The 13,023-nt window shown below is 45.8% G+C and overlaps 1 protein-coding gene across 3 annotated transcripts in view; it reads right to left on the bottom strand.

Annotated features, from left to right (window-relative positions):
* Window positions 1-13,023, bottom strand: part of BRWD1 (bromodomain and WD repeat domain containing 1) — a 2,304,433-nt gene that overhangs the window by 1,287,609 nt on the left and 1,003,801 nt on the right. For all 3 annotated transcript variants that reach the window (XM_085621250.1, XM_085621251.1, XM_085621252.1), the window contains exon 17: window positions 4,077-4,302. In XM_085621250.1, coding sequence (XP_085477376.1) covers window positions 4,077-4,302 — 226 coding nt within the window. The remainder of the gene's footprint in view (window positions 1-4,076; window positions 4,303-13,023) is intronic.

The following is a 13,023-nucleotide window of genomic DNA, read 5'->3' as shown; positions in this document are numbered from 1 at the left end:
GATTTGGGGCATACGCATCCTCCAAGGCCAGCTATGTGCATAACGTGCGCTGTGAGAGAGGAACCATTTGGTCTAGTATGGGTACCCATTTTTTTAGTAGGAAATGATAGCTATATGGGAGTATGGAATTTTGGCAATTGTTGCTTAGCATGATGAATGCTTCCTAATTTAATAATTGAAAAGAACGGGGGAACTTCTCCTTAGCGGACTGGTACTTCATGAAACTATAGGGTATGGAACAGGTGTCAATTTAATACCATGTGAGATAAGTTATCTTTCGCCAATGGGAAAAGCAGTAGAAATGTGCGTACCCACAGGATGAGTGTGGATTGAAGGTAGGCGGTACCTGACTGAGGTCAGTATTTGCGAGCTGTCTCCTAAACCCTGATGATGAGGTGGGAGGGGAGGGGGAAGGGGAGGACTTTGTGTAATGCATGCTACCAAATGCGGTAGACAATATATTGCTGTTGGTAAGCATTGCTGATATGCGACTGGAGGGGCAGAACTAAAGGAAGTACTGTCCTAAATGCTGAGAATGATGAAACTCGTGTCCAAGGCAAAAAAGGTAACCTTTGAAGTGAAAGGTGGCAAGAGATGTGGCTGTGTTTGACAGACAGAATAGGTTTGGAAATCATATGTCCAGAATCTTACGCTACAAGTAAAAAAATATTTTACTTTAAGACCTCTGTGCCAGCAAGACTGCCAACCCTGCTAGCTGGCGTAATACTGCATATCTTGTCCACAAGATGTAATAGTGCATTTATTTTATACAACGTTTGTTGGCTATAGCAACCGAAAATGATAAGAGGAGTAAAACGGAGAGTCATAGTTGCTGCTTAAACAGTAAAGGTTCATACCCTAACTATGTAGTGACTGTTGTATGGGACTTTTAGAGATATGTAAAAGCTCTTGGGAAACACAGATTCTAGTTATGGTGACCCACTAGCGAGACCGGTAAATCCTCCACCGACCTATATACACTTATCTATTTGCGGCAATAAAGCTGCCATTGGCTTGGTTTACAAACTATTCTTATACCTTCTCTAAAAATATACAATCAGTATGGGGATAGAATACACTGAGGTCTCAGTTTGCACTAGAATGTATTCGAAGAAGCAATCGGTCACTATAACGGACATTAATAGTTGGAAACTATTCGCAGTTTTTTTTAACTGTTGTATATAATTTCGAATGCGAATCCACCAAGGTATGGTTAGGATGGGGTAGTAGGTAGTTAAACATTCCATTCATGGTGACATGGATTAGTTAGTAAGTAAAATCCTTTTGTGGTTGTTCAATGATGATCTAGGATCATCGTTTGCAGACTGCCGAATCCCAAGAAAAGGTGTAAACCGAGAAGTTATGAGTGGGGGAATCTCAGAGTGTTTGGTTAAGGGAAAGAGGAAAGGCATGCAGTGACCAGTTGCAGTGGCAGTATGGCCCCTGAAATTATCTCAGATAATGTATGCAGACCTTGAAGAAGGATAATGACTGCCGAAGAGCTTGTAGAGAAGGCAAAAAAACAAAAAAAACATGACCTACCAATCCGTAATATTACGTGTTCCGGAAGCCTTGTTAGTAATGCTACCTCCTGATGTTATTGGCCCGGATAGATTATGTGCACTAGAAAGGGACCATTTATTGGGGTAGGAAATTATGGTGCAAAAGTAATTTGCTCAGGCGATGTAAGAACCCCTGCAAAAGGAGATGGCGCATCGAATTCATTAGTTGAGGGTATCACCAACGAGCGTCTCCGTCAATGACCAAAGCAGTCGTCAACCACCGCTGGACACCGCCATAGAGCAACATCGCCGACGGCGGTTGGCAAGTCGTGGATGATGATTTTTGTACATTTTAACTTTTTTACACCTCTTTAAATAAATATCTATTATAGTCAAACATGATCAAGTGAATCCTATACCTTGTTTACCCCAGGGCTCCCTGGTTGGGGCTGTCAGTCCCCGACGGATTCTGAACCTGGAGACTTCAGGCCGCCGAAGGACGATGGCAAAGTGCCAATATTGACAGAGCTGCAGATACCGATGCTGATAATGCCCTCGTTAATGGGAAGGGTGCCATCGGTGAGGCAATGGTAGACCGTGCAGTTCAAAGGGACGTCGAGACGCCGTTGATGTTGATGTCGTCGACGTCATTGGCGTTGTCGAGGCGGAGGAGACCTTAGATTTAGGCTCTCCCGTCAACAGGTCTGTCGGGCATCCTGAGGAGCAAACTCCAGGATAAATAGGAAGTGACGCCTCAGACAAATACCTGAAGAGAATTCTTCACTTCTCTCCTTTGACTGTCTTTTGCGACTCGAGCTGAGTCTTTCATTTGGCTTTGTGAGAGAGTCTGGAGTAGCTTACTCCTTTGACCTCTTCCTTAAAAAAAAATTTTTTTTTACCATCTTTGTCAGATGTAGTTATTGTGTTGATGCCAAAAAAGTCACCCTTCCATCTTTCCTTATGTGTAGTGAAGGGCAAAGCACATGATGAGGTTAGAATTAAAAAACTGCCATTCTTGTAGGGATTATACATAAAGATGTTTTCTCCCATGACAGCCACAGGGTCTAGAATTCCCTTTTTTGGGCGTTTTAGGCATTGTAAAGATAAAAAATAAAGGTTTACAATACTCTTTGGTAGGTACCTGAGCAGAGCACAGGGAGACTCCCTTCAAACAACGTGCAGTAAAAAAATCTGAGGGGTGTCTGCCTCGGTTGGGAGTGTTATATAGGGTGCTGTCGCCTGATTGGTTATGCTTCAAGTTTGGTCCTTTTTAAAAAAAAAAAAAAAAAAAAAAAAAGAACAGAGGCTATTAATCTGTCTATTATCCATTAACATTATAGCCTATAATAGTGATACACATTTCTTTATTATAGTACCGTGGGACTCAAGCATGTGAATCTATGATATGATCCAATACTGGATAAAAGTTGGTACCTATTCAAAGGCTTGGCAAAAGTCAAAACACACTGCAGGAATTCCAGAAGCTGTCCTGCCCCATCATGCCCTACAATCAAGTCAGGTGGTTTCCTTTTAGTTTAGTTCAGAGACAGCAAAAACATCTACAAATACCCTTTCTACCGCCACTCAAACTATGTTTCTGGCTCACTATTAGGTATATGAGAGGTTTATAAACTCAGAATAAAGGACAGTTAACTAGGATTAAAGGTACGTAACTTCTTCACCATGAGTCTGATATATCATACGAGTAACATTTCTTTTTAGTATTTTTTTTATTTAAAAATCTGTTTTAGCAAGTTGTGGCAAGTCAAACGTATTTTGCTTTCACTGATAAGGCTTAAAGTATTTGCATAAAGAAAACTGGAAACGTTGCTCCATACAGTCAAGATTTTTTTTTTTTTGATTTTCAAATTTGAAAAATAAATATTCATGTGTTCTGGGATTCCACCCATGAATGGCGATAGTCTACTATTTCTTAATATGGCATGTCAAACAAAAAAGCATACCCATGACATGTTCCAGGTTTAGTTCCATCCTTTCTGGGTTTCTTCAGAAGTGGATTACTGATCTAACAGTCCTGCACCTCAAAAGCTGTACTGACACTCCTAGAATGTCTTCACCGACATGCCAGAGAAGTACCATTATGTAGCAACAAGTGTTAACTTCCAAAATGTGGCATGAAAATTAATTCCTGGAACTCTATTGCTTAAATCCAAAGTGTTCATTTTCTGCCTTACAAGTACACTTTCAGAGAGCATTATGCAAATATTTGGTAGCATCCATGTCATAGGGTATAAACATTTAAGAAAATCGGCTACATTCCAGTTAGGCTTGAACATTTTCAAAAGAAAAACAAATATATGCATACTGGGAAGGAGTCAGTGCATGTCCATTTGGATTCCCAGAGAACAAAAACTAGATAGGAAGGCAAGGCATGGGTAAAATCTCTTTTTAGTATTAAGTCACAATGTTCAATTCTTGTTAAACCTTAAAAGGGGTGAGTGAAGAGAAGGGAAAACATTGAACATTTTATTCACCTAGTTCTTCAACATTCTACAATTCAGCTTGCATGAAAGATACTCAACACTAGGTATGTTTTCTTTGAAATAACCATACTTGTGGCAACGTATCCCAGCTGTGGGATTAGGTGCTCATCTGCACAGTTTTCGCGACCTGGAACCAGTCTCTGATATTTGGTTGGGTGAGGGTTTCCATCGACATCGACCAGGAACGGCGGCGGCATTAGATGAGGAGCTTGTTGAGTTTGCTCGTCAAGAACATAGTTGTTCGCATCTCGAATAAGTGGTCTGTAGTCCGTGTGGAAAAACATTTGCTCCGGAATCTAGAACGATATGCAATGAACCGATATTATGATCATTATTTACTTCCTTTGATTAAGGTATTGAAATAGTCGTGGTTAGCTATGATGGGACTAGAGAGAGGGCATTCTTACTGAGCAGAATTTGCTTCATATCTGGGGCAAAGATTTTGGAGCAAAATTACAGCAAAAAACTCTTCAATTATAGATTATTTAAAAAAAATCAATTTAACTGCATTTTTATTCTTTCCAGGTTTTAAAAAAACACACACACAAACAAGAAAAGGTCCTTTGCGAAAATAACTTATTTTTATACAGCTGCTCATACCACAGTTGCGCTATTTCTAAGTGCTTCAATTACCCAATTTAATGGTAATAGTACTTAATTTACTACCTTCTGAATATTGGAAGACAGTTAATCTTGGTGGCATTTTAACCCATAACCTGCAAATCATATCAGCAGTATGGACTTAACTCCAGCAGTTACTATATTTAATATCTTTTACTGAAAATACAACAATCATCTGTATGTAAAAGTAACAACTACTCAAAAGATCCCCTCCCCCATATTTTGATGTAACGTCCCCTAACCTTGGGTATATAAAGCCTTAGGTCTACCATAGAGGACATCTCTTAGATTAGGTCATTCAAAGTCCTCCAGAAGCTGCTCAGAAGAGTGGTTGAGGAGGGAAGGAGGATTGGATTATTAAAACAGAACAAGTTACTTACCTTCGGTAAGGCTTTTTCTGGTGGATACAGTATCTGCATGTGGATTCCTCACCTAATGAATATCCCCTGCGCCAGCATTCCTCGGAAACTTTTTTCCTAGCTCTCCACGAAGACGAGGTCGTCACAATGCTATGGCTCCGCACGCAGCTCCGCGTGACATCACTGGAGCCTAAAGAGGGCCACGTCGGCGTGATGACGTCAGTTCCACCCATTTTTTTGTGCCGAGGCGAAATGGGCGGACCGACCATATAGACAATGCATACATAGTAAACAGTATTCACACAAAAAAACACAGTGTAAAGTGAAAAAGGAAAGCAAAAGAAAGCAAGCATTTTCCTATAAACCTACACAAAGGCAAACCGAGGCAATACAGAATGACAATAAGAAACAACATATTAATGAATACCTCTTTTAAGGTATAAAAGAGTGGAAAACGGGGAGGTGGGTGGGTCAGGGAGGAATCCACAGGCAGACACTGTATTCACCAGAAAAAGCGTTACCGAAGGTAAGTATCTTGTTTTTCTGATGGATACATCTGCCTGTGGATTCCTCACCTTTTGAATAGAATCCCACAGCAGGCCCACTCCCGGAGGAGGGTGTCCACCCTTCTATACCAAAAAGTCCTGCAAAACAGAGCGTAGTAATTCTTCGCCAAAGTGTGGAGGGAGGCCCAAGTTGCGGCCTTACAGATGTCCAGCACAGGAACACCTCTGGACAAGGTAGAAGTAGATGACTTAGCCCTGGTGGAATGAGCTCTAATGCCTTCAGGAGGCTCCTTACCAGCCAGAGCATAGCAGATCTTGAAGCACAAGATGATCCACTTGGATAGAGTGCGCTCGTGCAACGCCTTGCCCTTCATGCGTCCAACGTAGCCCACAAAGAGCTGATGGTCCTTTCGCAGGTCCTTCATTCTATCCAGATAGAAACTAACCGCCCTCTTAGGATCCAAGCGGTGCAGCCTCTCCTCCTCCTTGGAAGGGTGAGGTGGAGGATAGAAAGTAGGGAGGGTAATGGACTGCCCTAGATGGAAGGGAGTTACCATCTTAGGCAGAAAAGCAGCCCTGGTCCCGAGAACCATCCTTTCAGCATGAATAGTCAGAAACGGAGGCCTAGAACTCAAAGCCTGAAGCTCACTCATCCTCCTGGCTGAGGTGATAGCCACAAGGAAGACCGTTTTGAATGACTGCAATCTCAAGGGACAACTATGCATAGGTTTGAAAGGGGAACCCATTAAGAAAGTTAAAACTAGATTCAAATCCCACTGGGGCATAATGAAGGGAGCAGGCGGAAACGTATTAGTAAGGCCCTTAATAAACCTTAAAACGACCAGAGATTTGAAAAGAGACGGCTGATCAGGCGAACAAAGAAATGAATAATAAGCCGTCAAATAACTTTAAACAGTAGCCACAGCACAACCATGCTGGGCCAAATGTAAAGAAAAACAAAGAACATCATAAAGATGAGCCTTTACAGGATCAATAGACCTCTCTCCACACCATTTAACACATCTTGACCACCTGTAGGAGTAAATGGACTTAGTGGAGTGTTGCCTGGCCGATAAGATAACATCCACCACGTCAGGAGGGAGAGAAAAGGAACTCCGGTTGCCCTGTTCAATCTCCAGGCATGAAGGTGCAGGCTCTGGAGGTGGGGGTGAGAATCTGACCCTGTGACTGCGAGAGGATGTCTACTCTGAGAGGGAGACGGAGCGGAGGGTGCGATGAGAGGTGAAGTAGATCTCTGTACAACACCCTTCTTGGCAATTCCGGGGCGAACAATATGACTTGGGCCCGGTCTTGGTGAATCTTCCTCAGAACCTGAGGAATCAAGGGTATGGGAGAAAATGCGTAAAGGAGATGTGAGCTTCAGCTCAACTGAAACGTGTCCCCCAACGCTCCCCTGCAACGGAAACTGGAGACTGCAGAATGACGGGCAAGGCGCGTTAGAGAGTGGCAAACAGGTCCACCCGAGAAGTCCCCAACGTCCGGAAGATGTGTCGAACTACCTCCGGATGAAGCCTCCACTCGTAGTCAGCAGAGAACAGCCGACTGAGACGGTCCGCACAAACATTTAGCACCCCAGCCAGATGATTAGCCATCAAGCAAATCAGATGGTCCTGAGCCCAGGACCAAAGCTGCAATGCCTCCCTGCAGAGACGGTACGAACCCTACTCCTCCCTGCTTGTTGACGTACCACATCGCAGTAGTGTTGTCCGTCAGGACGTGAACCGACTGACCGTGAAGGCAAGGGAGAAAGGCTTTGAGCGCCAAACGTATCGCCCGCAATTCCAGAAGATTGATATGAGACCACCTTTCCTCTGGAGACCAAAGACCCTTGACCTCCAGATCCCCCAATAGAGCACCCCACCCTAGGGTAGAGGCATCCGTTATCACTGTGGCCACCGATGGAGGAAGATGAAAAGGCTTTCCTTGAGACAGATTGCACTCCACCAAGACAGATCCGCTGCAGCGTCTCTGGAGATCCTGACAGACTCCCGGAGATCTCCGTTGTGCTAATACCACTGCCTGCAGAGGCACCACTGGAGCGCCCTCATGTGCCAGCGTGCATGGTTGACCAACAGAATGCAGGAGGCGAACAGACCGAGCAGGCGTAGGACCTTCAGAACTGGAACAACCGCTCCATTGTGAAACAAAGGAATATTTTCCTGAATGTCGAGAACCCTTTGCGGATGCGGAAAAGCTCGACACACAGTGGTATCCAGTATTGCCCCAATAAACAGGTTGCGCTGAGAGGGCACCGGGTGAGACTTGGGCACATTTATCGAAAAACCCAAACAGCTGAGTTGTTACCTGCAGATGACAACGCACCATCTCTGGTGACTCTGCCTTCAGAAGCCAGTCGTCCAGGTAGGCTAAAACCGGGATCCCGACCTTCTGAGATGGGAAGCCGCCATCACCTTGGTGAAGACTCGAGGTGCAGTAGTAAGACCAAACGGAAGTACCGCAAACTGGTAATGCTGAAAACCAACCATAAACCAGAGATACTTCCTGCCGACTTCAGGATAGGGATGTGAAAATACGCATCCTGCAAGTCGATGGACACCATCCAGTCCTCTTGTTGCAGCGCCTGAAGAACCTGCGCTAGGGTGAGCATCTTGAACCGCTCCTGCTTGAGAAACAGATTCAAAATTCTGAGATCCACGATGGGTCGTAACTTGCCATCCTTTTTTGGAATCAGGAAATACCGGGACCCCGTTCCTGCTCCGGAACCACCTCTATCGCACCTTTTCGTAACAGGCAAATGATCCTCCCTGCAAAACCCTTGGCAAGGAGGGTAAGGAGGAGGGAATTCCCTGAAGGGAAGGGCGTACCCATTTTCTACCAGATCTAGAACCCAATGGTCCGAAGTGACCAATTTCCAATCCCGTAGAAAATGGGTAAGCTGACCCCCGCAGGACCTGCATGATCCAGGATGGCGGATCTAGGGCTGCTTTCCTGCATTACCAGAAGGGGTAGGGGAGGTGGAGGAGGAGGAGGAAGGCTGACAACCCACTCCACGAAGGCGACCTCTGCCCTTACCCCTGTAGGACTTGTACAAGGGGTTTTGTTGCTGTTGCTGCAGCTGACTGGAACCACGAAAGGAAGCTTTCCCAAAACCAAGGTATCTTCTATAGCCATAACCCCTTGCCTAAGACTGTAGACCCAAGGATTTCGCTGTGGCCTTACTATCCTTGAACCTTTGCAAAGCAGAGTCAGCTTTTCCTCAAAAAGCCTAGATCCATCAAAGGGAAGATCTAGAAGGGCAGCCTGTACATCAGGTGAGAACCCAGAAGACCTCAGCCATGCATGTCTTCTAGTAGCAATGGATGAGCCCATCACCATGGCCACTGAATCTGCTGTGTCCAGGCCAGACTGGATGACTTGGCAAGCAGTAACCTGAGAGTCTGCTAGAACCTCACTCAAATTACCCCGGTGTTCCACAGATAATTTTAGAAGAAGCTGCTTGGCAGAGTCTATAAGGGCATGAATGTATCTACCCAACAAACAGGTAGAGTTGGTGGATTTCAAAGCCATACTCACTGCAGAGAAGACCTTCTTTGCAGATTGTTCAAGCTTCTTGGAATCCCTGTCAGCACCCGCAGATTGCTTTGAACATGAAGCATGCACCACCAAACTCTCAAGCAAAGGATGGGAAGATAGGAACACAGGATCCTGGTGCAGGCCTGTACCTTCTGGACACAGATCTTGAAACTGCAGGAGCAGAAAGAGGATTGTGCCAAACCTCAAGGATCGGCTCCGTAAGGGCATCATTGAAAGGCAAGTGTGGTTCAACCACAGAGGACGGAGAATGAAGCACCTCTGTAAACAAATTAGGCTTATACTCAGCCATAGGGAGCTGCAGATCCAAGATCTCTGCAGCCTTCCTTATTACAGTATGGTAAGGTGCAACTTCCTTCGAAGGAGAAGCTTTCTGAGAAGCAAAATCCCACTCCGGAGAGGTGTCGAGTCCACTTGCCTCACACAGACCCTCGAACATATCTTCAGGCTCATAAATTTCACCTTCCTCCATATCTTCAGCCTGGTACTGTTCCTCCTCTAGCAACCTCTGCGCTTCTCTCCTTGAGCGCATCTTCGGTTGTGGCGTCGGCGGCGCTAGACGTGGCATCGATGGCTCCTGGAGCGGCGTCTAAGGCGGAGCCGTAGCAGCAACCTGCGTCGAACGAATCTGTGAAGAAGGTTTGCTGGATGGAGCCGGGGACTGCCCATACGGCGTCGACATCCTCGGAGCTGGAATTTGCCATAACGGCGTCATAGGCATGAATGGCACGAAGGGGGCCTGAGGATAATGGTGAGGCACACCCAAATTAAATGGCAGAGGACCCATGGGACCCGAAGGTGCACCAGAAGGGTAAGAGGCCCTGTTAAACACACCATACATCGCATTTGAAAAATGCAAGGGATCTGAACTCGGCACCGGGAATGAAGGATACTGCGCCGGTTTGAGATCCGATCGAGGAGCCTCCGGAGTCAGAACCACCGGGGCCACAGGCAGAACCACAGGCGGAGCCACAGGAGCCGAAGGAGTCTCTGCATCAACCGGATTTGATGAACCATCCAGAGCCAGAGAGAATCTCGGCATCGGAGACTGCACCGAAGTCCCCTTATACGAAGGAGAATGGGCCGGAGTCAACCGAGGAGACACTGAAGGAGAAGGAGAGACAAAGTCCTTAACACAACGTCAAGGAGCCGGAGAAGGCGACCTCGAAGCCACAGGCTTCGACGAACGGTGTCGAGATCCATGCCTCTTCTTCTTCTTGTGTTTCCTCCTCGAATCATGTTAAGTCGACGACCTCGACTTCGAACGTTTTTGACCCCTTTTTTCTTTTCTCACTTTAGCCATGTACAGCTTGGCTTCTGGTTCCTTCAGAGCCTTCGGGTTCATCTTCCTACAGCAAGGTCAGCCCTTGACGCTGTGATCAGACGATAGACACCACAGGCAGTCCTCATGGGGGTTAGTGATCGACATATGCCCCATGCACTCCTTACAGGGCTTGAAGCCCGACTTCCTTGGAGCAGACATGTCAAATCCACAGAAGGAAACCAGAAAAATACAAAGTATCCAGGAGACAGTATTGGAGAGTCAGTAGAAAAACAGTTGGCGTCGACAGCGCGGAAAAATGGAAACAGACGTCATCACACCGACGTGGCCCTCTTATGGCTCCAGTGACGTCACGCGGAGCCGCGTGCGGAGCCATGGCATTGTGACGACCTTGTCGGAGTGGAGAGCTAGGAAAAAAGTTTACGAGCAATGCTGGACCAGGGGATATTCATATGGTGAGGAATCCACAGGCAGATGTATCCATCAGAAATGAATGTTTGTTAAGAACTATATATTCAAAACCTTGCAACGTTTAATAAAATATAAATCAAAGATGACATGGATGTTCCCAATGATCCTTAAAAGGAACAGACATCTAGCAAACCACTTCAATAAACTAACAGCCTTAGCTCTGTGTTCTAAGGAAAGGAACAAGTTAACAGAAGTAGATTTCGGGTCTTTGAAGAGCTGCAAAAATGTATAGGCAGCACTTCATTTCAGTTTAATGTTTATTCAGACCACAGTCTATCAAACAAATGGAAAACAATATTACTTGAAAATATAATTGTATGTATCTATCACCACACCATGGTATCCATCAAATCTTCCAATCCTAAATAAAGTACTTAAAATGACACCTTCCCAATAAAAATATACAATTTCAGCATTTTTCAAACTTTCCTTAATCGCCTTTAGGTAAAATCCTACAGATCAGGTTCCATCAAAAAATTCCATTCTAGAAAAATATGTCAAAACGTTTTGCTGCCCCATCCCCCCATATTTCAATAAATATGGCTTTAAAGCACAAGTTACTTACTTGAGTAACGATATATCTGTAAGGGACATTACTTAGTGATAAATTCTTTACCTTAAGATATATCCCCAGGCATCAGACTGGATCCGGAAAGTTTTCGTAAGCAGTACCCTTGCGCGTCGGTAGGCATCGTCGTGCGGCTCTGCGTACGTCGCTGGCTTCGTAGTCGCCGAGATGACGTCGTCGGAGCTACTTAGACGCGCGCTGTCAGTTCTGCACACGACTATTCCGCACCAGGAACGCAGAGCCATGCCAGAGACCGACTACTACTGCAATAGAACTAGGGCCCTGAAAGGGATGACCTGAACCCTAGAGAACAGTTCGCAAAACGGGGAGGATGGGCGGGCGGTAAGGAATCTACCACTAACTAATGTCTCTTAAAGCTATATCGTTACACAAGTAACTTGTGCATCTGAAAGAGACACGTTAGTGATAGATTCCTTACCTTAGAATACATACCCAAGCAATACCAACCCCAAAGGAGGGTCTGCAAAATGAAATCATACCAGACAGTCACAGAGAACCAACCGGCCAAAGAAGCGGTCTCTCCGGACTGGACTGTCAAGGCAACAGTGCTTAGTGAAAGAATGTAGCGAGGCCCACATAGCTGCCTGACAGATATCTTGCAGAGGGACACAGCGTCCTAATGCTGTAGTAGCTGCTGTCGCTCTGGTAGAATGGGCGCGCAGCCCAACCGGAGGTTCCGTTTTAGCCAGAGAGTAGCAGGCTTTAATGCACAAGACAACCCATCGAGAGAGAGTCCGCTTGTGCACAGCCCGACCTTTCTTGGCACCCACGTAGAAAACAAAGAGCTGGTCATCCACCCGGAACTGCTGTGTGCGGTTGAGATAAAATGAAAGCGCGCGTCTTGGGTCTAGACGGTGGAGCCTCTCTTCCTCTCTTGAAGGAGGCGGAAATAAAGTGGGCAAAGTAACAGTTTGCCCGAGATGAAAGGCAGTGACTACTTTTGGCAGAAAGGAGGGACGTGATCGAAGCACAACTTTGTCCTGATGAATCGCCAGGAAAGGAGGTTTACATGAAAGAGCCTGAAGCTCACTTACATGCCTGGCAGAGGTGATGGCCACCAGGAAGGCAGTTTTTCTAGGTTAGTAACCTCAAAGGACAGTTATGAAGAGGCCCAAAGGGAGCGCACATTAAGTATGTGAGAACCATGTTTAAGTCCCTCTGAGGCATCACAAAAGGAATAGGAGGGAAAAGGCGAGTAATGCCTTTGAGAGATCTATTGACAACAGGGGACTTGAAAAGAGAGGGCTGATCAAGCAGCCTGAGAAAGGCTGAAAGAGCAGAAAGGGAGCCCTTGATAGTGCCCAGAGCAGCACCCTGCTGGGCCAAAGAGAAGGAACAATAGGGCCTCAGAAAGAGGGGCAGAAAGGGGATCTACAGCTTTTGCCGTGCACCATGTCACAAATGTTTTCCAGTGGCAGGCATATACAGTTTTGGTCAGGGGGCGCCTGGCTGCCAGAATCACATTACAGACTTCAGGAGGCAAGTCAAATGGAATCAACTGTCGCCGCTCAATCTCCATGCAAGGAGGTGGAGGCTGGATAGGTTTGGGTGGAGGACCGTCCCCTGGTGATGTGACAGGATACCAGACTCTTCGAGCCCAGTCCGGTGCCACAAGA

The sequence above is a fragment of the Triturus cristatus genome, chromosome 8 (genome assembly GCF_964204655.1).
Source record: "Triturus cristatus chromosome 8, aTriCri1.1, whole genome shotgun sequence".
NCBI lineage: Eukaryota > Metazoa > Chordata > Amphibia > Caudata > Salamandridae > Triturus > Triturus cristatus.
This window is presented reverse-complemented; position numbering and strand designations above follow the sequence as displayed.